General features: G+C 45.2%; 1 protein-coding gene across 5 annotated transcripts in view; it reads right to left on the reverse strand.

Moving 5' to 3' along the window:
• Positions 1-25,006, reverse strand: part of NTRK3 (neurotrophic receptor tyrosine kinase 3) — a 392,667-nt gene that overhangs the window by 293,581 nt on the left and 74,080 nt on the right. For all 5 annotated transcript variants that reach the window (XM_002825781.5, XM_054531808.2, XM_063716294.1 and 2 more), the window contains 2 exons: positions 23,904-23,978; positions 23,096-23,167 (listed from right to left, as the gene is read on the reverse strand). In XM_002825781.5, coding sequence (XP_002825827.2) covers positions 23,096-23,167; positions 23,904-23,978 — 147 coding nt within the window. The remainder of the gene's footprint in view (positions 1-23,095; positions 23,168-23,903; positions 23,979-25,006) is intronic.

A 25,006-nucleotide genomic window follows, 5' to 3' on the forward strand; every position in this document is an offset into this window, starting at 1 on the left:
CTCTCTGGGGAGCTGTTCATAGTTCACTGCCCAGGAGGAAAGGGAGGGCTCCCTGGGCTCTGGCCATGGTGCTGAACCCCCAGGGACGGAACCATGGAGGCTGGGAGTTGAGTAAGCAAAAATGGTAGTATCAGTTTCCCTCCCAAAAAGAAACAACTTTTAAATATTCATTTGGGAACGTTGGACTCCTGACCACCCTCAGAGATGTGACCTGGTCTTTATATCAGTTACAACAGAAAGAACATGAGCTATGGACCAGACATTTATAGATATGAATAAATCTCTTCAGTAGCTGTGTGACCTTGAGCAAGTTACATAACCTCTCTAAGCCCCAGAGTCCTCATGTGTAAAACAAGAAGACGGATTACTGTTGGAAGAACACCTAACACAGAGCTTAACACAATAAATATTTCTTCTCTTTTTCTCTTTACTTTGTTTCCTGCTTGCTTGTATGTGCACACATGTACATTCCATGAATTTTCTCCCCTCTTCCTATATAATACTGCAAAAATTCCTCCAAGGACAAATTTAAGACCCATGTCCTTCCTGAATCCTGTGGCCAGCATTTCCAAAGCACCTGTTACCTGCAGTGAACAAGGCCCTGTATGGTATTATCCATATAATCACCTAATAGAGATTTTGAACCTAACCATCTTTCAATGTTTCCAAACTACTTTCAAGTTAGTTTCTGGCAATGACCCAACTACCATCATATCACATATCATATCACAAGTAAAACCAATGCTGCTGTGCATTTTCCATGTCACAGGAAAGGAAACTAAAGAGACAGTAAGGTGGTGACTGACCGATTCATACTAAGTCTTGAAGCAGCATCACGACTCTGAGGTCCAGAAACCAGGTGAGTCTCCTCCCAGGTGTTGGCAGCAGCATAGGAAACAGCCCAGCATAGCAAAAAAGAGCTAGAACTTGAACAAGTCTGAGACCTGGGTCCCGGCTCCTACTCTACTACTTCTAGCTGTGTGGCCTTGGACAATGCATTCTCTCAGATTCCTCACTAATAAAACAGGGATGATGGTAACTGATAGCTACTTCATCTTATTACAGCATATTAAATAAGATGGTTTTTTGAGATGTGGTATGTAAAGCACTATAGCCACAATGGTTAAGATAGCATATTGCTCAGAGAATTGGTCATTAGTCATGAGGGGAGGCATGTCAGTGGACCCTCAGAACAACATATCACATGGTATTACTGACCACCCCGACTCCATGTCCTCCTGCCAGGCCCCAGGCAGATGCATCCATTTCACTTCACAGATGCTTTGGGAGACCTAATACACACCTGCAGGCTCTGGACACATCAATAAATGTTTGAGTCCAGAAAAATGAAAATAAGAAACTCCATAGAATTCTGATATGAGGTATGATCTAGAGCTATAGTAAATGAAAGGCCTAATATTTGTAAGAAACTTGCTGTGTGCCAAAACTTCAAATGCATTATCTCACCCAAGTCTTAAAACAAGCTTATGAGGGAGATGATTTTCTTACCAGAGGGAAGAGTCAGCTCAAAAAGATTAGATGACTTGACCAAGATCTCGCAGCTGGTCAGCAAACAAGGTAGGAACAAGAGCCCAGTTCTGACTGATACAAAACTTGTGTCTTCAATCATATTATGCAACTTCTCATAGATTAACCAAAATAAGGGAGGTGGGGGCAGGACAAGAATATTCTAGCACAACCCCATGACTGTGAAATCACTTAATAAATGCCACTGGTGATCTCTGAAAAGTCCAACAGGGGCTCTCAAGTATGCCTAGTCACTGCTAGGGGGTCTTCCAGAGATTTCTGAGGGCCAAGCAGAGGTCTGCACCAATGAGGGAGACGGGGAGAAGAAGAGTGGAGATGGGTGGGAAGGGAAGGGAGGAGTACAAAGACAGAAAGCTGCTGGGGATCAGGGCTGGGAGAGGCAATTATTGATATTCTAAATGGAGTTTGACTGCTTAAGCTTTATTTAAGGCCATGTCTGACTGTATAATTACAAGAGCTTAATTTGTTTTCTTTTGCACACAATAAATAAGGAGCACACGGTTGCTCTTTGCAAACACCACCCTTGCTGGCATCAGCGAAGGTTTCTGAGCTGCAAATGGACAGCTGGCACAGGGAGGGGAGCCCCACTGCCTCCTGCAGGGAGTAAGCTGCCCGCCTCAGGGACACAGCTGGACTTGCCAGATGTAGTAAGGACAAAAGAACCAAGGTGCCCTTTTACTCCTGGGGGAAGACTTGGGGGTCATCTCCCTTAATTCCTCTATCAAGCAGGTACCTTCATAGGCACCAGCACAGTATGAACTCAGTTTCAACAAGCATCAGGAGAGGCTGTTGTCACCCAAAGGCAGCAGCCTACTTTCTATTGCCATGTAGTTCAGGCCAACTCACTGGATGTCTTTGGCCTTTGGATCTGTGCACATGACACTTGTGCTGAAACCTGAAAGAGGAATAGACATTAACTAAAGCGAGTCAGAGGCTGTATGAAAATATTCCAAGTCGAGGGAACAGCACAGGCAAAGGCCATGAGCTAGAGGTGGCATGACACATGGGGATATCAAGGGAAGCGCAATGTGGCTTGAGCAGAGAGCCCTGGAGGACATGCAGGGAGATGCTGGAACTGGTCTTGAGGCTGGTCCCACACCATACCACGCTGTCTCACCTAGGTTTCTGCATGGGCCTCACACTCACCCAGTTGACTAAGGCAGGGAGTTTGGTTCATATCCTAAGAACATCAGAGGCACATTTAAGAGGATGAGATTTCAATGTTTAATCAGCCTCCTTGCAGAGTGCATGGAAAACATATGTAGAATGGTTCAGAGTACGGCAGGTAGTTCAAGGATGTCTTAGGATGCTGTGATCCTTAGGACACTTGTATGTAAGAGAGGTTAGGGCCCTTGTGGAGGAAGCACCAAGATGTCCCTCTGGAAGGAGCCATAGAGGCATCAGATACCTGTAGTTGGCAGCAAATGAGGCACACAAGGAGGGGATCTTGTCTTTCTGCAGCCCTGATCCCCTCTTCTGCTCTAACATGAATCACTCTGCTGCCTCAGTAAGAGAGATCTCAGGTCACAGGGCCATACTGGGAGACAGGGTACCTGGAAGCAAAGGTTCTAACCCTTTAATACACTGACTTTGGGGCCACAGGGAAGCATGGTGGGGAGTCACCTTGTCAGTCTGGTTCCAGGTCTAGTGGGTCCCACAGACCTAGGCCCTGCAAACATGCGAGGCTTTCTCTTTCACTGCCAGGCCTCTGGACATGCAGCACATGGTTCCCTTTACCTGGCACAATCATCACCCATGTCCCCAGAAAGCCTCTTTTAGCTGCTGACTTGCACCCATCCTCAGGTTTCAGGTGGCCTGGAAGCCTTCCTTGCTGGAATCCTCCCTCTCCCCAAAGATGCATCCCCCACCTCTGCTAAATGCTCCCAGGGAGCCCCAAGTCCTCATCACACTGTATAGTAACCATCTCTACATGCTGTCTCCCTCTTCCACCCCTAGACTATCCCACTGAAGTCAAATACCTAAACTTAATTCACCTTTGCACGAATTAAGAGAATTTGCATGAATTCTCCTGAGGCAGAGAAGGCCCTCAACAGATGTTCCTGGAGGGTATTAATGTATTCATGTCTCAGAAAAGCCCCACAGGACCCCAGGGGCCATTGTGAGTGGACTTTGTAGGACTCTAAAACACAAAAAATCAATGATTACATGCCAGCTTCAAGGGCAGGGGGAATGCTTGTTTCGGGCAATGAGGTTGACATAATTTGCATCAGCAACATTCTTCACAAGATCTTCATAACTTGATCTTCAAACTGAGACCAGGTTGCATTTTTTTCCCGGTCTCTATTTTTAGTAAAACCCAAGAGGATAAAGTCCTTTCATCAAGTTTTCCGGGAGTCCAGGGCTTTCGTGAGATTCCCTCACTACATCCCACAGCACCCTGTTGGGTACTCAGGTTCTATGTTTGTCAAAGTCCTTTCTCAACATTGTTCACTCTGTCCTCACAATAACCTTGTAGGGGGATGTACAGGCAACAGTTTTGGACCCATTTTATAGATGAAGAAACAGAGAAAGGAGGAGGTCACCTGTGCACCATCTAAAGAGAACAGGTCTGCACTGTTTGTATGTTCCATAACAACATGTTGACCACCACCAGAGCAGCAGAAGAACCAGACCGCCACACCCTCAGGATGTGGGCTCTGGGTCAGGGTCCCAACAGGCCCATTGTAGGGTCCCTGAGGATTCCCTGGCCCTCATCACTCTGGAAAGTCAGTTCTAAAATGAACTGAACGACTCCCTTAAGCCCAACCCCAGGCAACTCTGATGGTCAGCAAAGCCTCAGCCCTAGCAAGACAGATGCAGTCCCATCTAGCCAGGTCACCCTGTCACAGAGACAGACAGATGGCCCTCAATGGTGCCTTACACCCCAGGCCTTCTAGAGAATTCAACCCCTCTGTCTGTATAAACAAGCCCTCCAGATGCAAATGGGATGGGAGTTATCCTGGGTGGAGGCTTCATAATCAGGGAAAAAGCCAAAGGCAACCACATTAAAGAAATGCAGATGTAAAACCTGAGGTGGAGAGTTGACCAGATCCAAAGAGAAACAGCTGTCGGAGGAAGGGAGAGGGACTCAGGGCTGAAGTGGGCTGCAATGGAGGCTTAAGAACCAGCAAGCCATGCTCTAAATCCAACTCTTAAATATCCCCACAGGATTGGCTCCAGGTCACTGCGTCCCTTTTTTCTATCTCAATTTCCTCATTGAGAATAACAGCAATACACTGACAAAGCTCCCTCTTGGTAATGGCAATACACTGATGAGCTGGCAAGGGTGCATATGTGTTGAGGCTGCCATAGAAGACATGGAGGGTCTCTGCTGGGGGGCTCCACTCAGATCCCCACCCCAGCTCTGTAACTCCCTTTCCCCTTTAGCTTCTGCTCTCCCCACATACAGGCGGCAGAACCCCAAAGATGCCTCAAACCCAGCCCCCAGATGGGCTTCGAGCTTGGGCTTCTGAACACCCTTAATAAGGATCAAGGTTCTAAAATAGCTTTCAAGGTGTGGGACATGCCATTTACTGAGTACCTACCATGTCCAGCCACTGAGAAAGGTGCTTTATGTTCACTCCTTTAATCCTCACCCAAAGCCCTGTGGGGTAGGAATTATTTCCTTGTGTCCTAGGAAGGACACAGAAGCTCAGCTCCTTGGCCAAGAATGCAAAGTGAAAGGGTTGGCAAAGTCAAACTTGGGTTCACAGCCTAGTCTGCCCACCTTCAAAGTGTGTGGTGTTTTCCCTTCTTTTGTCTCCCCCTCCCTCAGTCGTTCGTTCAGTCAGTCATTTGTTCTCCAAATACAAATTTTACATTGAGAAAACAGGATTTAATGAGAACTAGTCTTTGCCCCCATGGAGCGTACACATCATTGAGAGGGTCATACCTTTCCACAGGTGTATTTCAGGCCTCACCTGGACCCCTCAGATGGGTTTCAAGGTGCATCTTGGGAGACCCCGTCTGCAGCTTGCAAGAAGTCGGCCAGCGGCAGTGCATGGCTTACTCCCTCTGGGAGACCCAGTATCCTTTAAATCCAGAACAATTGCAGTGGCTGCAACACCTAGAAGACCACCCAGAAAGGGCAGAGGCCTCTTGGGCCCAAGGCAAGCTCCAAAAGGCAAAGGGGTTAACCCAGGAAGAAAAGAGACTTTCAAAGACCCATTAAGAGGAAACAAGGGAGAAAGAGACACAAGGCTGTTAGCCTGCTAAGGAATGAAGAGGAACAGAAATTAATGATGACTCCAAAATAGCCAAGAGACTAAACTCATTTTCTAAATCTGTCCTTAACAAGAAAAATGGAGAGAAGAGATGTGAACAAATGGGAGGTAATGAAGCCTTAAGGAAGAGGGGGAAAAAGAGAAGAAAATCTACTGAGAATAATCAAGGATGGAAAATATGAGCAGTGTCTAAACCCCAAGACTAGGAGACACACAGCCCAGAGGCCAGAATGTTTACTCAGCATTACACTGAGTTTTTGAAAGGCAACAGCTGACAGGGTTATAAGAAAATTCTTAAGGTTCAGTCCAGGGGATTCTAGAGAACTGAGATACCTGAAATCAGAAAGAACACAGTCTCTAAGAAGAGGTTAGGGTTTTCGACTAAGAGAATTGCAAAGTACATATCACAAACATGCAGTGGGCCAGCAGGTGAGGCGTGTGGCCATGTTATCTGGCCCTGGGTGAATCAGAATGTGGTCCACAAACAAAGTGAACAGAAAGAAATGATCAGGGGTTGGGGGGCATGAGTAATCTCAGGACCACAGGGCGTCTGGAGGAGAGACACAAGCAGACAAGAAAAAGGAAATTCAATTTAGGAAGTTTGCCACCTGCCTCACGAGGGAACCAGGAGCAATACCTTTACAGGGCCTCAGAAGAGGCAGGCACCCAGGAGACTAATGGTATGAGGGGACTGGGAATTTACTTTCTTTGGAGGCAGCAGATACGAGTAGAAACTAAGAAATATCCGTTGAAAATCTGAAGCTTGGTGAATTTTGTGGTGCAAAACACATTTAGGGTTCAATAACACATTTAGGGTTCAATAAAAGCAGTAAGGATCCATTTAAAAGAGGACAATAAAGGCTCCACTCAGTGTTATCATGTGCCACAAGGGCTGGGATATGGAAAGAATGCGGGGACCCAGGCACACCTACAGAAATAGTGTGGCTTGATTGTACTAGGAGGTGTCAGATGTTGAAGTTGCATACATAGGCACAAAATTTCGGGATGTCAGAGCAGACAGGGCCTTGGAGCTTATCTAATCTGGCCCATATCCCCTTCTTTCCCATTCTGTAACAGGGTGTGCCACCTACAGTCATAATCCTGCCCGAAATGGGCCAAAGACATCCAGGGCTGGTGTAGCCCCATGCTCCCTGGAAATGGGGAAAATAGAAATCTGCCACTCCTGCATCAACATATCACAGCATGATTCATCTCCACCTGCTCGATCATCAGGCTCCATTCTCTATGCTGAATACCCACTCTGTGTAATCATCTGTTAATGGCCCTCCCGAGTACCAGCCAGTAGGCTAAGGGGCATTGCCCATTCACCCAGACCCTGCTAGCAACCAGGTGCAAAGCAGGACATGGTTTCAGGCACTCCCTTCGTGGTCTCCCATGGGCCTTCCCCTCCATATGCCCTTCATTTTGAGGAGTGCTGCTCTGAAGCCTACTGCCTCCCTCTCTTCTCCAGCTGGGTTCCTGAATTGAAAACAGCCAAGGCTGACCAGAGTTGGCCTTGGCCAAGAGATGGTAGAGTGGAGGCTCTGGAGCTCTAGAGGCAAGCAACCTGGAGTCGGTTTCTGGCTCTGCCACTTAGCAGGTACAAAACCTTAGGCAAGTCACTCAACCTCTCTGTGCCTCAAATTCCCCATCTGTAAAATGGTGACAACAATGATGTCCACTTGCTATTATGAGCATGAAATGACATATAAAGTGCATAGAGGAATGCTTGGTCTATAGTCAGTGCTTCACTAATGTTATGTCCCTGGAACTCACTGCATTGGAATGCCTGCCCTTCCAGGGAGGTGAGATGGGGGAGTAGAATAAAGTGGGTAAAACCAAAATAAATAGACAACAGATTTCCTCTGGTCCTGCCCCTCAGTGGCCCCAGCTGTGTCCCAGATGCAACCTTTCTTCCAGGAAGAATTTCCCAAAATGCTATGAGGTCGGGATTGGGCCGCTTATAACACTGTCTCATGTTTGAGATGTGAAAACAGACCAAATGGGTTAAATAGCTTATCCAACATCACAGCATAACGCCAAGAAAGAGCCAAAGGGGTGTGCAAGATGTGGCCACCTGGCCCTGCTGTAGCCAAAAAATACCTCTAATGATTGACAGCCATCCCCACCAGCCCCTCCCATATACTCATATGGACCCAAAGCCCAGCATCTTCCCTCCTGGCCTCCACCCAGACACACCACTGCATATAGTCCTGACTCAAGCCTCCCACATCATTCACTCTGTGAAAATCCTTTTCCATGGACAAATGGCTCCATTTCCAAATGCTATTCCCTTGGCAATTTTTTCAGTATACCTGATAGACAGGCTCAGTGGCCTGTACCCATCAGCACATGTCCAAACAGCTCGAGCAGAAAGTCCAGGGGGAAACAGCTGTGCACACCCCATGGTAAGCTGCAGCCCTGTGCCATAAGCAGGCTGTCTGCCAACCCAAGCCCACCCTCCTCCAAAGCCGGGCCAGCTGTCACCTGCTCCATAAGGCTGCCCAGCCATTGCCGCCCATCTCGGGTCAGCAGCCCTGCTCAGAGCCCTCCAGCGGCTCCTCCACTGCCTTGTGCTGGAAGTCCCTGGAGAATGTCAGCCATTTCTGCAATCTGTCAAAGGTGTGAGCTGTGTCACCAACAACCCATAGCCACTGATGAAGAACCACCGCTCACCATTTACTTCCTTATACTTAAATTAGGGGAGGTTCAAAACTCTCCCTGTAATAACATCTCTCTCATCTGTGTTCTGAGACCCTGTCTTAAGTAGGAGAGAAAAGAATTGGGTAATAGCTTAGACATCAAGTTTCATGCACCCCCAGTAGCCTATCTACTCCATACACTGATTACAGCCTCTGTCATTCCTGGTTTATCTTTTCTTTCTTTTTCTTAGCCACAATAAAAGTGTATTTCTCTCTCACACTACATGTCGACAGAGGTCAGCTGTGGCTTTGCTCCCATCATCGTCCCAACAAGACTCCAGCTAATGGAGCAGCCTCCATCTGGAACAGTAACATCCTTTGCCCCACGGCAGAGGAAAAGAGACATAGTAGGCCCCACGCAGGCTCTGAAAGCGTCTTCTAAGAAGGAACACAGGATAGACGTAGAGAGATAGACAGAGAGAGAGAGAGAGACATAGACAGAGAGAGAGACAGAGACAGAGACAGAGAGAGAGACATAAAGAGAGCGACAGATATACACAATTCAACCACTTAAAATGTACAATTCAAAAGTTTTTCATATATTCACAGAGTTGTGAATCAATTTTAGAATACTGACAATCAATTTTAGAATATTTTCATCATGATAATGATCAATTTTAGAATCAAATTCATCCATTTTAGAATATCAATTTTAGATGATATTGACATTGATCATCTGCTATATGCACTATTTATATTTGTACGTTCCAATTTTCTAAAGAATAATAACAGCAGGAGGAGGAGCCAAGATGGCCGAATAGGAACAGCTCCGGTCTACAGCTCCCAGCGCGAGCGACGCAGAAGACGGGTGATTTCTGCATTTCCATCTGAGGTACCGTGTTCATCTCACTAGGGAGTGCCAGACAGTGGGCGCAGGTCAGTGGGTGAGCGCACTGTGCGCCAGCCGAAGCAGGGGCGAGGCATTGCCTCACTCGGGAAGCTCAAGGGGTCAGGGAGTTCCCCTTCCAGGGGTGACAGACGGCACCTGGAAAATCGGGCCACTCCCACCCGAATACTGTGCTTTTCCGACGGGCTTAGGAACCGGTGCCCCAGGAGAGTATAGCCCGCACCTGGCTCAGAGGGTCCTACGCCCACGGAGTCTCACTGATTGCTAGCACAGCAGTCTGAGATCAAACAGCAAGTCGGCAGCGAGGCTGGGGGAGGGGCGCCCGCCATTGCCCAGGCTCGCTTAGGTAAACAAAGCAGCCTGGAAGCTTGAACTGGGTGGAGCCCACCACAGCTCAAGGAGGCCTGCCAGCCTCTGTAGGCTCCACCTCTGGGGGCAGGGCACAGACAAACAAAAAGACAGCAGTAACCTCTGCAGACTTAAATGTCTCTGTCTGACAGCTGTGAGGAGAGCAGTGGTTCTCCCAGCACGCAGCTGGAGATCTGAGAACCGGCTGACTGCCTCCTCAAGTGGGTTCCTGACCCCTGACCCCCGAGCAGCCTAACTGGGAGGCATCCCCCAGCAGGGGCAGACTGACACCTCACACGGCCGGCCAGGTACTCCAACAGACCTGCAGCTGAGGGTTCTGTCTGTTAGAAGGAAAACTAACAGAAAGGACATCCACACCAAAAACCCATCTGTACATCACCATCATCAAAGACCAAAAGTAGATAAAACCACAAAGATGGGGAAAAAACAGAGCAGAAAAACTGGAAACTCTAAAAACCAGAGTACCTCTCCTCCTCCAAAGGAACGCAGTTCCTCACCAGCAACGGAACAAAGCTGGACGGAGAATGACTTTGACGAGCTGAGAGAAGAAGGCTTCAGACGATCAAATTACTCCGAGCTACGGGAGGATATTCAAACCAAAGGCAAAGAAGTTGAAAACTTTGAAAAAAATTTAGAAGAATGTATAACTAGAATAACCAATACAGAGAAGTGCTTAAAGGAGCTGATGGAGCTGAAAACCAAGGCTCAAGAACTACGTGAAGAATGCAGAAGCCTCAGGAGCCGATGCAATCAAATGGAAGAAAGGGTATCAGCCCTGGAAGATGAAATGAATGAAATGAAGCGAGAAGGGAAGTTTAGAGAAAAAAGAATAAAAAGAAACGAGCAAAGCCTCCAAGAAATGTGGGACTATGTGAAAAGACCAAATCTACGTCTGATTGGTGTACCTGAAAGTGACGGGGAGAATGGAAACAAGTTGGAAAACACTCTGCAGGATATTATCCAGGAGAACCTCCCCAATCTAGCAAGGCAGGCCAACATTCAGATTCAGGAAATACAGAGAACGCCACAAAGATACTCCTCGAGAAGAGCAACTCCAAGACACATAATTGTCAGATTCACCAAAGTTGAAATGAAGGAAAAAATGTTAAGGGCAGCCAGAGAGAAAGGTCGGGTTACCATCAAAGGGAAGCCCATCAGACTAACAGCGGATCTCTCGGCAGACACCCTACAAGCCAGAAGAGAGTGGGGGCCAATATTCAACATTCTTAGAGAAAAGAATTTTCAACCCAGAATTTCATATCCTGCCAAACTAAGCTTCATAAGTGAAGGAGAAATAAAATACTTTACAGACAAGCAAATGCTGAGAGATTTTGTCACCACCAGGCCTGCCCTAAAAGAGCTCCTGAAGGAAGCGCTAAACATGGAAAGGCACAACCGGTACCAGCCACTGCAAAATCATACCGAAATGTAAAGACCATCGAGACTAGGAAGAGACTGCATCAACTAACGAGAAAAATAACCAGCTAACATCATAATGACAGGATCAGATTCACACATAACAATATTAACTTTAAATGTAAATGGACTAAATGCTCCAATTAAAAGACACAGACTGGCAAATTGGATAAAGACTCAAGACCCATCAGTGTGCTGTATTCAGGAAACCCATCTCACGTGCAGAGACACACATAGGCTCAAAATAAAAGGATGGAGGAAGATCTACCAAGCAAATGGAAAACAAAAAAAGGCAGGGGTTGCAATCCTAGTCTCTGATAAAACAGACTTTAAACCAACAAAGATCAAAAGAGACAAAGAAGGCCATTACATAATGGTAAAGGGATTAATTCAACAAGAAGAGCTAACTATCCTAAATATATATGCACCCAATACAGGAGCACCCAGATTCATAAAGCAAGTCCTGAGTGACCTACAAAGAGACTTAGACTCCCACACAATAATAATGGGAGACTTTAACACCCCACTGTCAACATTAGACAGATCAACGAGACAGAAAGTCAACAAGGATACCCAGGAATTGAACTCAGCTCTGCACCAAGCAGACCTAATAGACATCTACAGAACTCTCCACCCCAAATCAACAGAATATACATTTTTTTCAGCACCACACCACACCTATTCCAAAATTGACCATATACTTGGAAGTAAAGCTCTCCTCAATAAATGTAAAAGAACAGAAATTGTAACAAACTGTCTCTCAGATCACAGTGCAATCAAGCTAGAACTCAGGATTAAGAATCTCACTCAAAACCGCTCAACTACGTGGAAACTAAACAACCTGCTCCTGAATGACTACTGGGTACATAACGAAATGAAGGCAGAAATAAAGATGTTCTTTGAAACCAACGAGAACAAAGACACAACATACCAGAATCTCTGGGATGCATTCAAAGCAGTGTGTAGAGGGAAATTTATAGCACTAAATGCCCACAAGAGAAAGCAGGAAAGATCCAAAATTGACACCCTAACATCACAATTAAAAGAACTAGAAAAGCAAGAGCAAACACATTCAAAAGCTAGCAGAAGGCAAGAAATAACTAAAATCAGAGCAGAACTGAAGGAAATAGAGACACAAAAAACCCTTCAAAAAATCAATGAATCCAGGAGCTGGTTTTTTGAAAGGATCAACAAAATTGATAGACCGCTAGCAAGATTAATAAAGAAAAAAAGAGAGAAGAATCAAATAGATGCAATAAAAAATGATAAAGGGGATATCACCACCGATCCCACAGAAATACAAACTACCATCAGAGAATATTACAAACACCTCTATGCAAATAAACTAGAAAATCTAGAAGAAATGGATAAATTCCTCAACACATACACCCTCCCAAGACTAAACCAGGAAGAAGTTGAATCTCTGAATAGACCAATAACAGGAGCTGAAATTGTGGCAATAATCAATAGCTTACCAACGAAAAAAAGTCCAGGACCAGATGGGTTCACAGCCGAATTCTACCAGAGGTACAAGGAGGAGCTGGTACCATTCCTTCTGAAACTATTCCAATCAATAGAAAAAGAGGGAATCCTCCCTAACTCATTTTATGAGGCCAGCATCATCCTGATACCAAAGCCTGGCAGAGACACAACAAACAAAGAGAATTTTAGACCAATATCCTTGATGAACATTGATGCAAAAATCCTCAATAAGATACTGGCAAACAGAATCCAGCAGCACGTCAAAAAGCTTATCCACCATGATCAAGTGGGCTTCATCCCTGGGATGCAAGGCTGGTTCAATATACGCAAATCAATAAATGTAATCCAGCATATAAACAGAACCAAAGACAAAAACCACATGATTATCTCAATAGATGCAGAAAAGGCCTTTGACAAAATTCAACAACCCTTCATGCTAAAAACTCTCAATAAATTAGGAATTGATGGGACATATCTCAAAATAATAAGAGCTATTTATGACAAACCCACAGCCAATATCGTACTGAATGGGCAAAAACTGGAAGCATTGCCTTTGAAAACTGGCACAAGACAGGGATGCCCTCTCTCGCCACTTCTATTCAACATAGTGTTGGAAGTTCTGGCCAGGGCAATTAGGCAGGAGAAGGAAATAAAGGGTATTCAATTAGGAAAAGAGGAAGTCAAATTGTCCTTGTTTGCAGATGACATGATAGTATATCTAGAAAACCCCATTGTCTCAGCCCAAAATCTCCTTAAGCTGATAAGCAACTTCAGCAAAGTCTCAGGATACAAAATCAATGTGCAAAAATCACAAGCATTCTTATACATCAATAACAGACAAACAGAGAGCCAAATCATGAGTGAACTCCCATTCACAATTGCTTCAAAGAGAATAAAATACCTAGGAATCCAACTTACAAGGGATGTGAAAGACCTCTTCAAGGAGAACTACAAACCACTGCTCAAGGAAATAAAAGAGGATACAAACAAATGGAAGAACATTCCATGCTCATGGGTAGGAAGAATCAATATCATGAAAATGGCCATCCTTCCCAAGGTAATTTACAGATTCAATGCCATCCCCATCAAGCTACCAATGACTTTCTTCACAGAATTGGAAAAAACTACTTTAAAGTTCATATGGAACCAAAAAAGAGCCCGCATCGCCAAGTCAATCCTAAGCCAAAAGAACAAAGCTGGAGGCATCACACTACCTGACTTCAAACTATACTACAAGGCTACAGTAACCAAAACAGCATGGTACTGGTACCAAAACAGAGATATAGATCAATGGAACAGAACAGAACCGTCAGAAATAATGCCACATATCTACAAGTATCTGATCTTTGACAAACCTGACAAAAACAAGAAATGGGGAAAGGATTCCCTATTTAATAAATGGTGCTGGGAAAACTGGCTAGCCATATGTAGAAAGCTGAAACTGGATCCCTTCCTTACACCTTATACAAAAATCAATTCAAGATGGATTAAAGACTTAAATGTTAGACCTAAAACCATAAAAACCCTAGAAGAAAACCTAGGCATTACCATTCAGGACATAGGCATGGGCAAGGACTTCATGTCTAAAACACCAAAAGCAATGGCAACAAAAGCCAAAATTGACAAATGGGATCTAATTAAACTAAAGAGCTTCTGCACAGCAAAGGAAACTACCATCAGAGTGAACAGGCAACCTACAAAATGGGAGAACATTTTCGCAACCTACTCAACCGACAAAGGGCTAATATCCAGAATCTACAATGAACTCCAACAAATTTACAAGAAAAAAACAAACAACCCCATCAAAGAGTGGGCGAAGGACATGAACAGACACTTCTCAAAAGAAGACATTTATGCAGCCAAAAAACACATGAAAAAATGCTCACCATCACTGGCCATCAGAGAAATGCAAATCAAAACCACAATGAGATACCATCTCACACCAGTTAGAATGGCAATCATTAAAAAGTCAGGAAACAACAGGTGCTGGAGAGGATGTGGAGAAATAGGAACACTTTTACACTGTTGGTGGGACTGTAAACTAGTTCAATCCTTGTGGAAGTCAGTGTGGCGATTCCTCAGGGATCTAGAACTAGAAATTCCATTCGACCCAGCCATCCCATTACTGGGTATATACCCAAAGGACTATAAATCATGCTGCTATAAAGACACATGCACACGTATGTTTATTGCCACATTATTCACAATAGCAAAGACTTGGAACCAACCCAAATGTCCAACAATGATAGACTGGATTAAGAAAATGTGGCACATATACACCATGGAATACTATGCAGCCATAAAAAATGATGAGTTCACGTCCTTTGTAGGGACATGGATGAAACTGGAAATCATCATTCTCAGTAAACTATCACAAGAACAAAAAACCAAACACCGCATATTCTCACTCATAGGTGGGAATTGAACAATGAGAACACATGGACACAGGAAGGGGAACATCACACTTCGGGCACTGTTGTGGGGTGGGGGGAGGGGGGAGGGATAGCACTGGGAGATATACCTAATGCTAGATGACGAGTTGGGGGGTGCAGCGCACCAGCATGGCACATGTATACATATGTAACTTACCTGCACATTGCGCACATGTACCATAAAACCTAAAGTATAATAATGATAATAATAATAATAATAATAAAAGAAAAAAACAAACAAGAAAAAAAAAAAACATTAAAATGTAAAAAAAAAAAAAAAAAAAAAGAATAATAACAGCAATCTCCACTAACATATATTGGGTTATTATTATGGGCCAGACATTCTCCTCAATACTTCATATACATTAATTCATTTAATCTTGCTAACAACCATATTATTCCCATTTTCCAAAAGAGGAGATTAAGGCATAGATATGTTAAGTAACTTGCCCAAGATATACAGATATATGTGATAAAGCCAGAATCGAATGTCAGGCCATGTGGTTCAAGAGCACATACTCTCAACTACTTATCAAAATAACCAAATTAGTGATGAGGGTGGGTTAGAGGCAATAGCTTAAGCAGGATGTTTGATGGAAGCTCTGAGCAAGAAGAACTGGATGAGAAGAAAGCTCAAAGAGGCGACCTACCTTCACTGTACATTTTTGTATCACACCTCAGCAGGGTGATACTGCGATATGATTCTGTACTATTTATATTTGTACGTTCCAATAATATAAGTGATATGCATGTAATATTTGCCCATATGCCCCTTCTTTTTTTTTTTTTTTTTTTTTTTTTTTTTTTTTTTTTTTTGAGATGGAGTCTCGCTCTGTCACCAGGCTGGAGCCCAGTGGCACGATTTCAGCTCACTGCAACCTCCGCTTCCCAGGTTCAAGTGATTCTCCTGCCTCAACCTCCTGAGTAGCTGGGACTACAGGCACATGCCACCATGCCCAGCTAATTTTTGTATTTTTAGTAGAGACAGGGTTTCACCATGTTGGCCAGAATGGTCTCGATCTCTTGACCTCATGATCCACCCATCTCGGCCTCCCAAAGTGCTAGAAGTATAGGCGTGAGCCACTGTGCCTGGCCCATATGTCCCTTCTTTTAAACAGGGCTGCAATAGTTTCTACCATACATAGAAGTGTAAGGATCTCTGGCTAGATAAGACCCAAGAAAAGTAGACAGGATAAATATGATGGGAGGAATGCCACACAGAGCATACCAAGGCCCACATTCTAGTCCTGGCTCAGCTCTTATCCATGGAGATCTTGGTCAGAATTCTTCTCCACTCAAGACATCCTTCTTTTCATCCAGAAAATGATCAAGTCAGACTAGAGTCACTTGTACACGCAACAAATCACTACCGATCACTTGGCATATGACAGGCATTGTTCTGAGCGCTGGAGATATAGCAGGGAAAAGTTCCTGCTCCATGGAAGTTTACATTCCAGTGTGGGAGATAGAGTATCAACTCTTAAACAAATAGCTGAATGAGATACTTGCAGATGATCAATAGTAATAAAGGCAAAGGAAATGATTCAGCCACATGACGGAATAAAATGTGATCTATCTGTAAGGAGAAGGAAAGCCACAAAGTTTGAGCAGTCAGAAGAGGCCTTGCTAAGAAAGTAGCATTTGGGTGAATGATGAGAAGGGGCCAGCCATGTCAAGATCCAGGGCAGGGTATCTGTCTGGGTCAGATGGGTCAACAGGGACAAAAACTCCAATGTGGGAATTAGCTTGGTACATTTAAGGGACTGAAAAGGCTTGTAAGGCTGCAGCAGAGAGAACAAGGGGAAAAGTACAAGACAATTAGAGAGGGAGGCAGAAACTATATCCATGTGAGTCCTGTGGCCATGGAAAGGGGCTTAGCTTTTATTGTAAGTAATGCAAGAAGTAATTGGAGGGCTTTAAGCAGCTAAGTGGCATGATCGGATTTATATGTTTAAAATATCACTCTGGCAACTGTGTGGACAATGAAATGTAGCAGACAAAAGTGAAGGCATGGAAAACCTAAGTTAGAAGGCTACTGTCACAGTGCCAGAGGAGGGGATGATGACTTGGACCAAGACAATAGATATGAGGATGGAAAGGGTAAATAAGCAGATGGATACAAAATATTTTATGAATTTATTAAACTGAATGTCAGAAGAAGGGGGTGGGCAGGTAAAGGAAAGAGAGGCATCAAGAATGTCTCCCAAGGTTTTGGTCTGAGCAATTTGATGGATGGTACCACCTACAAGAACAAGAAGCATTGAGGAAGAAGAGGTTAGGAGGAAGGGCTTGGTATGAAATCAAGAATCCTGTCTTGGCCAACTTAAGGTTGACTCGTGACTGGGGCACGCAAGTAGGCGGTTTGATATAGGAAGCTAAAGGGCATGATAGGAATACAAATTTGGGAGTTGGTTCTAAGGACTCTTCCAGCTTTAACTATCTATGATTCTAAACAATTGGAGACCAACATGTGTAGGGAGGAAGTCTTCAATAATAGCAAAAAAAAATATATTGAGTTTTTCATAGTACATTGTCTTAAGCACTTTCCAGACGTTGTCTTATTTAAGGCTAAGAACAATCCTATGAAGTAGGAACTCTTATTTTCCTTTCAAAGCTCAGAGAAGTTCAATAGCTTGCCTAAGGTCAACAGCAGGAAGTGAAAGATCTAGGATTTGAACCCTGATCTTTCTATCTTCAAAGCCCATGCTCCTTACTGTCAGCTATCCAGCATTTCATGGCTAAGTCCTCCACAAAGAACAGAAGAAGGAGGATTCTTATGGAGAAGCAGTGAAGGAGACCAGTGTGCCAGTTGCCAATCCTTTTGGGACTTGGAGAAAAGTCTCAGTGCAGAGGTAAGGGGGCAGGCAGAAAAGCAAAAATTTACCGAGATACTCTCTACATGTCATCTTGAAACTCAGAATCTGGGGTTATTCCAAGGAGAAAGAACATTGAGTAATTTATAATACATAATAAATCCATGCCACCATTTTTTCACCCCTATAATCTCAAGAGAAATTTATTACCTATGCAGTCAGTTTCCTGAAAGGGTAGGGATCCTAGCCACCTCTTCTTTTCCTATCCACACAGCATCACTGACTTCCTCTCCTTGCAAACATAACACGGCTGATACAATCATGCTCAAATCAGGAGATTCTCCATCTTTCACCCCACTCTGGTGGCTGGGTCCCCCAGCTAAAGATTGAGTGCACATTTGCTTCCAAAAGGAGAAATAACTTAGTCTGGTATCCAGAGCTTTTTGGAAAAGAGCAAGAAATGGAGCCCAAGAGAGATCCCACCACAATCAACTCTAGGGATTAAATAAATTCTCTTGGCTTGCTGGAATCTTACATTAAATATTCTTGGAAATAAGTAGGCCATAGGCTAATGCTAAGAAATCTTTCATAATAAAGATATTCAGGTTGTAATGTAACTGTCATTATAGGATTTGACCTGAATAGAAAGAGGAACTAAACAGAGCTTTCTCAACAGAGCTCTTTGAGGATGGATCGTGCTGAATCCCCAGGGGGAAAGAGCAGCTCTTTCACAGAACTTTAAAGATGCCAACCTCTCCTATAAGAAGATCTTGCTGTGAAAACCAGAGAGACAAAACGCTCCTGGGATGTAAAAAAGTACATGGACTTCAGATTCAAAGGATTTAGAGTCCACATCCTGATTCTTCCACTAACTTACTGTGTAACCTTAGGAGAACTCAGTTATAACTTCTGAGCTTCAATGTTTGCATCTATGAAATGGGGAGAGAGGACTCCTAACTTACAGTTACTGTGGGGAGTAAGTGAGTTCATATTTGCAAATGCACCAGGCACAGTTCTTGGCACACAGGAAGTTCTCAACCAGTATTAGCTTTTCCCTCTTCTTTTCTGATACCAGCAGTTTTATGCGGTTTTCTAAACATAGTAATGACTAGCAAAACATAGTAACTTTTTAAATTGCTTCTGTGAAAAAACATTGCCTCTTCTGGCCCATGAGCTATAGTGGAAAGATTCCTGGAAAGAGAATCAGAGGACTTAGGTGCAGTTCTACTTCTACTACTTACAAGTCAGAGCCTCTCTGGGCCTATCTTCTGTGCTGTAAAATAAAGCCACCTACCATACCCCTGCCCCAAGGATGGTTATGAGAATTCAATGAGATAATGTATGGAAAAGCACTTTGAAAACCATTGAAGAGCTCTACAGATGAAAGAAGTACCATTGTTTGAGTGCAGCTCATAGACAGACGTCTACATTCTTCATGTATGGGGATCCCAGACTGTGGCGATCCAGTCTGTGTGAGCCATGCCAGAGAAAACATACCCCATAAAGGGAAAGAGGGGCCAGCTGCAGAAGTGGGGCTCAGAGGACTCTGAGAACAACTCAAGTTCAATAATGTTGGTGGACGAGATCTCAACTCAGGTGGAAATAAACAAAGTTGTCAGCTTATCAGTTTCAGTTGCTTAGGTCCTTTCTGAAACTGACAGCATCTACAAAGAGGTCTACATACAGTCTAGAGCAAGTGGGGATAAAAGGGGAGAATAGAGAACTTATCCGGATTTATTCATCAGTGTACAATGAAGAAAGACACTGGAGAATATGAGTATTCCAGTCACCAGAGAGGTGGGCTCCACTGTGAGACAGAAATTCAGCTTTTCCAGGACAAAGAAGCGGTCAGAATACCCATCAAGCTCACCTAACCCCTTCTCTTTGATTCTATCACCACCACCAGGAATAATAACGATAATTACTATCATTACTAGCAACTGTTCTCTCTGAACACTATTTCCTGGTCACTGGGCTGAGAGCTGTATGTGCCTCTTAACATTTAATCTTGACCACATTCCATCTCTAGAATAGCCACTATTATTATGCCCACTTTTCAGATTGGCATATAGCTATTACAATTATCAATCTCATAAATCCTTATCCTTAAAAATCCTTAATCCAAAATTCTTAGGATCAGAGAAGGGATACAAGGGTGGAGAATATTCCCATCTCTCAAAAAAGGGTTTCCCTTGATGTGTATTCATCCATATCTCATTTTCCACATTCTACAAAAGGTAGAGAAAACTGAAGCAGTCAAGAGGAGATGGTCAGTCACTCATAAACCATGAAGTAGGGCCCAAGAGTCCTAATCTCCAGACTACTGTGTAGCAGACAACTTGGCCAAAACTTTGTCAATTCATTTTCCGGCATGAGGAAGAATTACACTGACTAACGCAACAGTAGCTTAGGGGTGGGAGACAGTTCAACCAATCAGAACAACTTGAACAATTTGACATCAGTACTAGGGGCAATGATATCACTTCCTACTTCTTATTTTATACAGAGGAAAGAAGAAAAGACTTCTCAGCCATCACCCTAAAAAAAAAAAAAAAAAAAAAAAAAAAAAAAAAAAAAAGCTGCCAAGCCAGGGCTCAGCAATTAGTGTTGGAGTAAGTGATCATCTTGTGATTGCTCAGCTGGGGCCAGAAGACTTGTAAATGCATTTAGAGGACAGAAATAGAAGATGTTGTGAGACAGCAGAGAAACCTGGCCCATTTGCCAGGAGAAAATGTCCCAAAGCTGCCGGGAAATTTACTCAATTGGGAATTTGGTGTGTGTCTTCATAAATAAGAAAAGTTAATAAATAAAACCCATGGATAAAGCCAGTGCCTCTGCCTCATCCTATTGACTCGTCTCTCTGTGATCCCCAGGCTCCTCTGGGCATCCCACTGTGCCTATCAGAGCCACTTGACTGGGTGCTGACTTTCTTGAACTAGGTTGAGCACCCTGACTTGCCCCTAATGCACAGCCAGACTCAAATTGGGGGTGAACTAATGGTCATCCATCCTTCTCGGTAATCCCCCTGTAGCCAATAGCAAGTACTTTGGCAAGAGCTGGCCAATGTGTCCAAGAGAAAACAGGGCCCAAGGTCATGGGCAGGTTCAATGGTATCCTTGGGTCCTACTCCAACTAGGTCCTCCTACCCACAAAGCCTTGGGAATCTTGCAAACCTCCACCAGCCTCTATCACTGCCACCACTCAGCAGACCCCATATCATTCCAAAAGAGACAGTGGGTCACAGCCCTCTTCCAGGATCCTCAAGGGCAAGCCAAAGACATGCTCTGCTACAACCCACTTCAGAGCCACCTGCAGCCCAAGGTGCAACCCTGCTCCTACTCCTGAGCCTGGGTCCCGAAGCCTCTCCATCTCCCTAAGAGCTGCAGGGACACCGTGCCCTAGAAGGCTCTGAGGCCTGATCACCCAGCCCCTGTCCTCAAAGAGAACAGGGTGTGTCTCACATCGACAGCATCCCTCCCCCAAATACGACCTCGCACCACAAGCTGGCACTCTCTGTGCCACATACTGCTCATGGAAGTAGTTTCGTTTGGCCCATGGAGTTGAAGGGTCTTGCTTTTAGTTGGCAGCATTTAAAACTTGAGTTGTTTCACGGAATCTCCAGGTCTTCTGGAAACAAGTCTGACCACACCAGGCCCCACCTCTACGTGGCAGCAGTCAGCTGGAACTGATGACTGGTTGCCTCTTTGGAGGGGACACGTGACCCCACCTGGTCCACCATGGGCATCTCACTTTGTGACCCTTGTATGAATTACTATGAAAACAGAGACTTCTCAGATGTCAAAAGCTTTTTCCCTTGGGATGTTTTACAGTGAAACTCAAACCCCCAATAAAATAAACACCTGGAACATCTGGTCCAAGACCCTCCTCTGGTCCCAGCTATGCCTCCAGATGCAAAGAACACACATCAGAAGACTCTCACCACAGAGGCTACCCTGGGGCAAGGGGCAACAGCTAAATTAGACAGCTGAAAGGGAGGTCTCAGTCCCCTGGAGCTGATACATCTGGCCCTGAGCAGTGGCCATAGTGCCTGCTCTTTCCAGAGAGAGAAAAGAAAGCTCCACAGAAAGCAGAGGTGGCCATACTGATAAACAAATATTTATCAAGCACTCACTCTGGGGGTAAGGTCAGGATTCCCCAAAGAAGAAAAAACAACTCCTCCATCAGGATTCACTGTGATCTCTTCCCTTCCCCACCTTCCCTACCCTCTACTTCCCACAGCTCCCCTGGATGCTCTGCCCCGGTGCATGCAATTTCTCTCCAGCCCAGCTGCCCTTCTGTTACCAAATGCAAAGTGCTCAGTCAGTGAAACTTTTAAGTGGCCACAGGAAAGACTAGCCCAAGGCACACCATTTCTCCACTTTCTCCCCAAAGGCAATAGACCCCTCCCCATCTGGTTCCTGCAGAGCCTCTGCTCTTTGGGAACATGCCCAGTGGGTGTCCGAGATGGCCACTATCCTTGGAGTTGACCCAGACAACAAGTACCCCCTACAGGTGCAGTGGGTTGGCACTTCCCCTAATCACTCACCCCAGGCTTCCTTTCATGCTCACTTTTTCCCCAGGAAATGGCAGTCCTCATTAAATCCCAAAGTCTATCAGCCCAGAACTCGGCTTAGAGAGGAAGCATCAACTCTTGTGATTCTACCCCTACTAGGGAAAGGGGAGAGACAGGATGAAGGAGGCACAGACAGACAGGAACCCCCACCCATAACCACTTGACCTCTAGCTTGTCCCAAACAAAGCTGCATGACCTTATACAGGTGTTTCCACTTCTCTGAGCTTTTCCCCACTGAACCCAGAATCCATTTAGACATAACACTGGCTATTGGCCATGCTTTCTTTCTTCTTGCAACCCCCCCAGTCCTAACACACATACACACTCTTATGGGCCTACTTACGGTCTCAGAAGTGTAGTATTCACATTACATATGAGTGGAATTCCCTATCATTTATGTTCCCATAAAATTGCAAGTTTCATCATGAAAGTGAACACACTTGGGTGTCAGGAGACTGACTCTCCCTCTCAGCCCCTGGTCCTAGATTTTTCCTTCTGACAGGAAACTTAGAGATCATCAAACCCAAAATAATCCTTTTAAGAGTCAAAATTGGAAGCCCAAGAAAGTTCAAAACCTTGCCCAAGAGCCCCTGGAGGCAAAAAGCCAGGTCTAGACCTCAGGTCTCCGGCTTCACTGCCCCAAGAGTCCCTGCCATGTGCCCCTCATCCCTGCAGCCCAGCTCTACTCACATATAACGCAAATGGGGGTTCTTGGCAAAGGCTCTGGGCTGAATGCTCCGAAGTCCTGAGTTCTTGATGGTCCTAGACAGAGAGAAAAACAGGATCAGCAGAGCTCAAGTGGCAGAGGGATATCTGCTCTGGGCTGAGGCTGGCAGGGTGTGAGGCTAAGGCTGGCCCTGCAGCCGCCTGTGGATTATCTGCACCTCTTCATTGCCAGTTATCACAGGTGGCCTGCGGGGGTTGCTCAGTGGAGGCACCTGGGCTCACACGCCCCAGGGCCCTGTGTGAGGCTGGGAGGTCAGGGGTCATACTGGCAGCTGCCCTCCACCCATCCTGGCCAGTGGGTAAGGACCAGGGCTTCTGCTGGTCCAGTGATGGCAGGGCTGCAGCCCTCTTTGTTCCTTGTCCCTCTCCCCACTCCAAGTCCCCACAGTCACTAGCACTGACATCCAAGGGTGGAGGTAGCTGGGAAATCTCATACTCCGTGGGGCTCATCAGTCAAGCATAAGGGTAGGGAAAGGACACTCACCCAGCATGCCTGGGTTCCAGGCCTGCCTTGAAACCCTACCTTCAAGATGGGAATTCACACAACCCCCATGCCTCTCTAGACTAGGGTAAAACAAAGGGGTGTGAAGAGATGGCCTTTGAAGCCTCTGGTGTCCCCTAAGTGTATATTGCCAACTCTACCAAAAGAAGACCTGGGGGAGAAAGCGTGGATGGCAGCCTTGCTGTGCCCCTCACGCCACCCCAGAAGGCAGACCAGGTGACATCCACCCCTTCCACAGGGAAAGGCCTCTCTGTGGCTGGGTGCACTCACAGCTTTTGAAGTCCGGTGTAGAGTTCCATGTCCACGGCGTTGAGCGTGTGAAGACTGCGCCAGTTCTCTATGTGTCTGCAGGGGAGGAGGAAAGGTAAGGGTCAGCCAGAAGCAACAGAAATGGGGCTGGCTTTGGAGCCACAGAGACCTGGCTTTGATCCCCAAGGAGCTAATTGATTGCCAGGCATTTTGCCGAGTCACCAAATAAATCTGAGCCTCAGTTTCTTCCTCTGTGTGGTGGGGTTCACACCATCTGCCTGATTGGGTTGTTGCAAGAATTAACTGGATTCATTGGTTCCAAGTTCCTGGCCCATGGATTGCATTGAATGTCTCCCCATCAGCTAGAAAAAGATGCTATTTAAAGACGTGAAGTTCAATCTCCCTGCTTGCCTTCCTAACTCAGTTTTCCTCTGTTCCCTTTCTTTCTTTTTCCTATTCAGAATTTCCTAAGGACTGGCCTTTTTTTCCCCTTAGTTATTGCCCATAAAGACAATACAAATGACATGGCTTTAAGAAAGGATGGGGTGGCCAGCTGGCCAGCGGGCATAGCCAAGGAGGGACACACTCCTACTTCCAGCACCACCAGGGTCTAGGCTCTGGAAGCCCCCTTTGGGTAACCCACAGCCCAATCCCTCCTGGAGCTCAAAAAAACCAATGGCTTGATTTGGTGGAGCTGACTCCAGAGAGTGGGGGCCACCTAAGGATCCTGGAGCCACTAGGGTGTCATGGAAAGAATGGGAACCTGGCAGTGGAGGACACAAACCCTAGCTTCATCCGAGACTTCAGGACCCAGTGACTTTGAGCCAGTGCTTCCACCTCTCTGAGTCTCTCATGTCTTCATTTGTAAAAGAGGAGAGTTGCACTGGATCAGCAGTTTCTCCCCTTTTCATCATGAAGGTCTTCTTTTAGAAATTTGCCCCAAGAGATCCCATGTTTAAAGAGGTTTATGTCTAGCAAGCACACTACATCTATTAACTACTAATTAATTCATCTTCTTGGATTTATTAAACAGCAATATAAATCACTGTTAACCAGAGCTTTTTATCAACAGACACAAACCCATGCTAAGTCATCCACTGCATAAATTCCAGCCCAAAGCAAAG

The sequence above is a fragment of the Pongo abelii genome, chromosome 16, assembly GCF_028885655.2.
Source record: "Pongo abelii isolate AG06213 chromosome 16, NHGRI_mPonAbe1-v2.0_pri, whole genome shotgun sequence".
NCBI lineage: Eukaryota > Metazoa > Chordata > Mammalia > Primates > Hominidae > Pongo > Pongo abelii.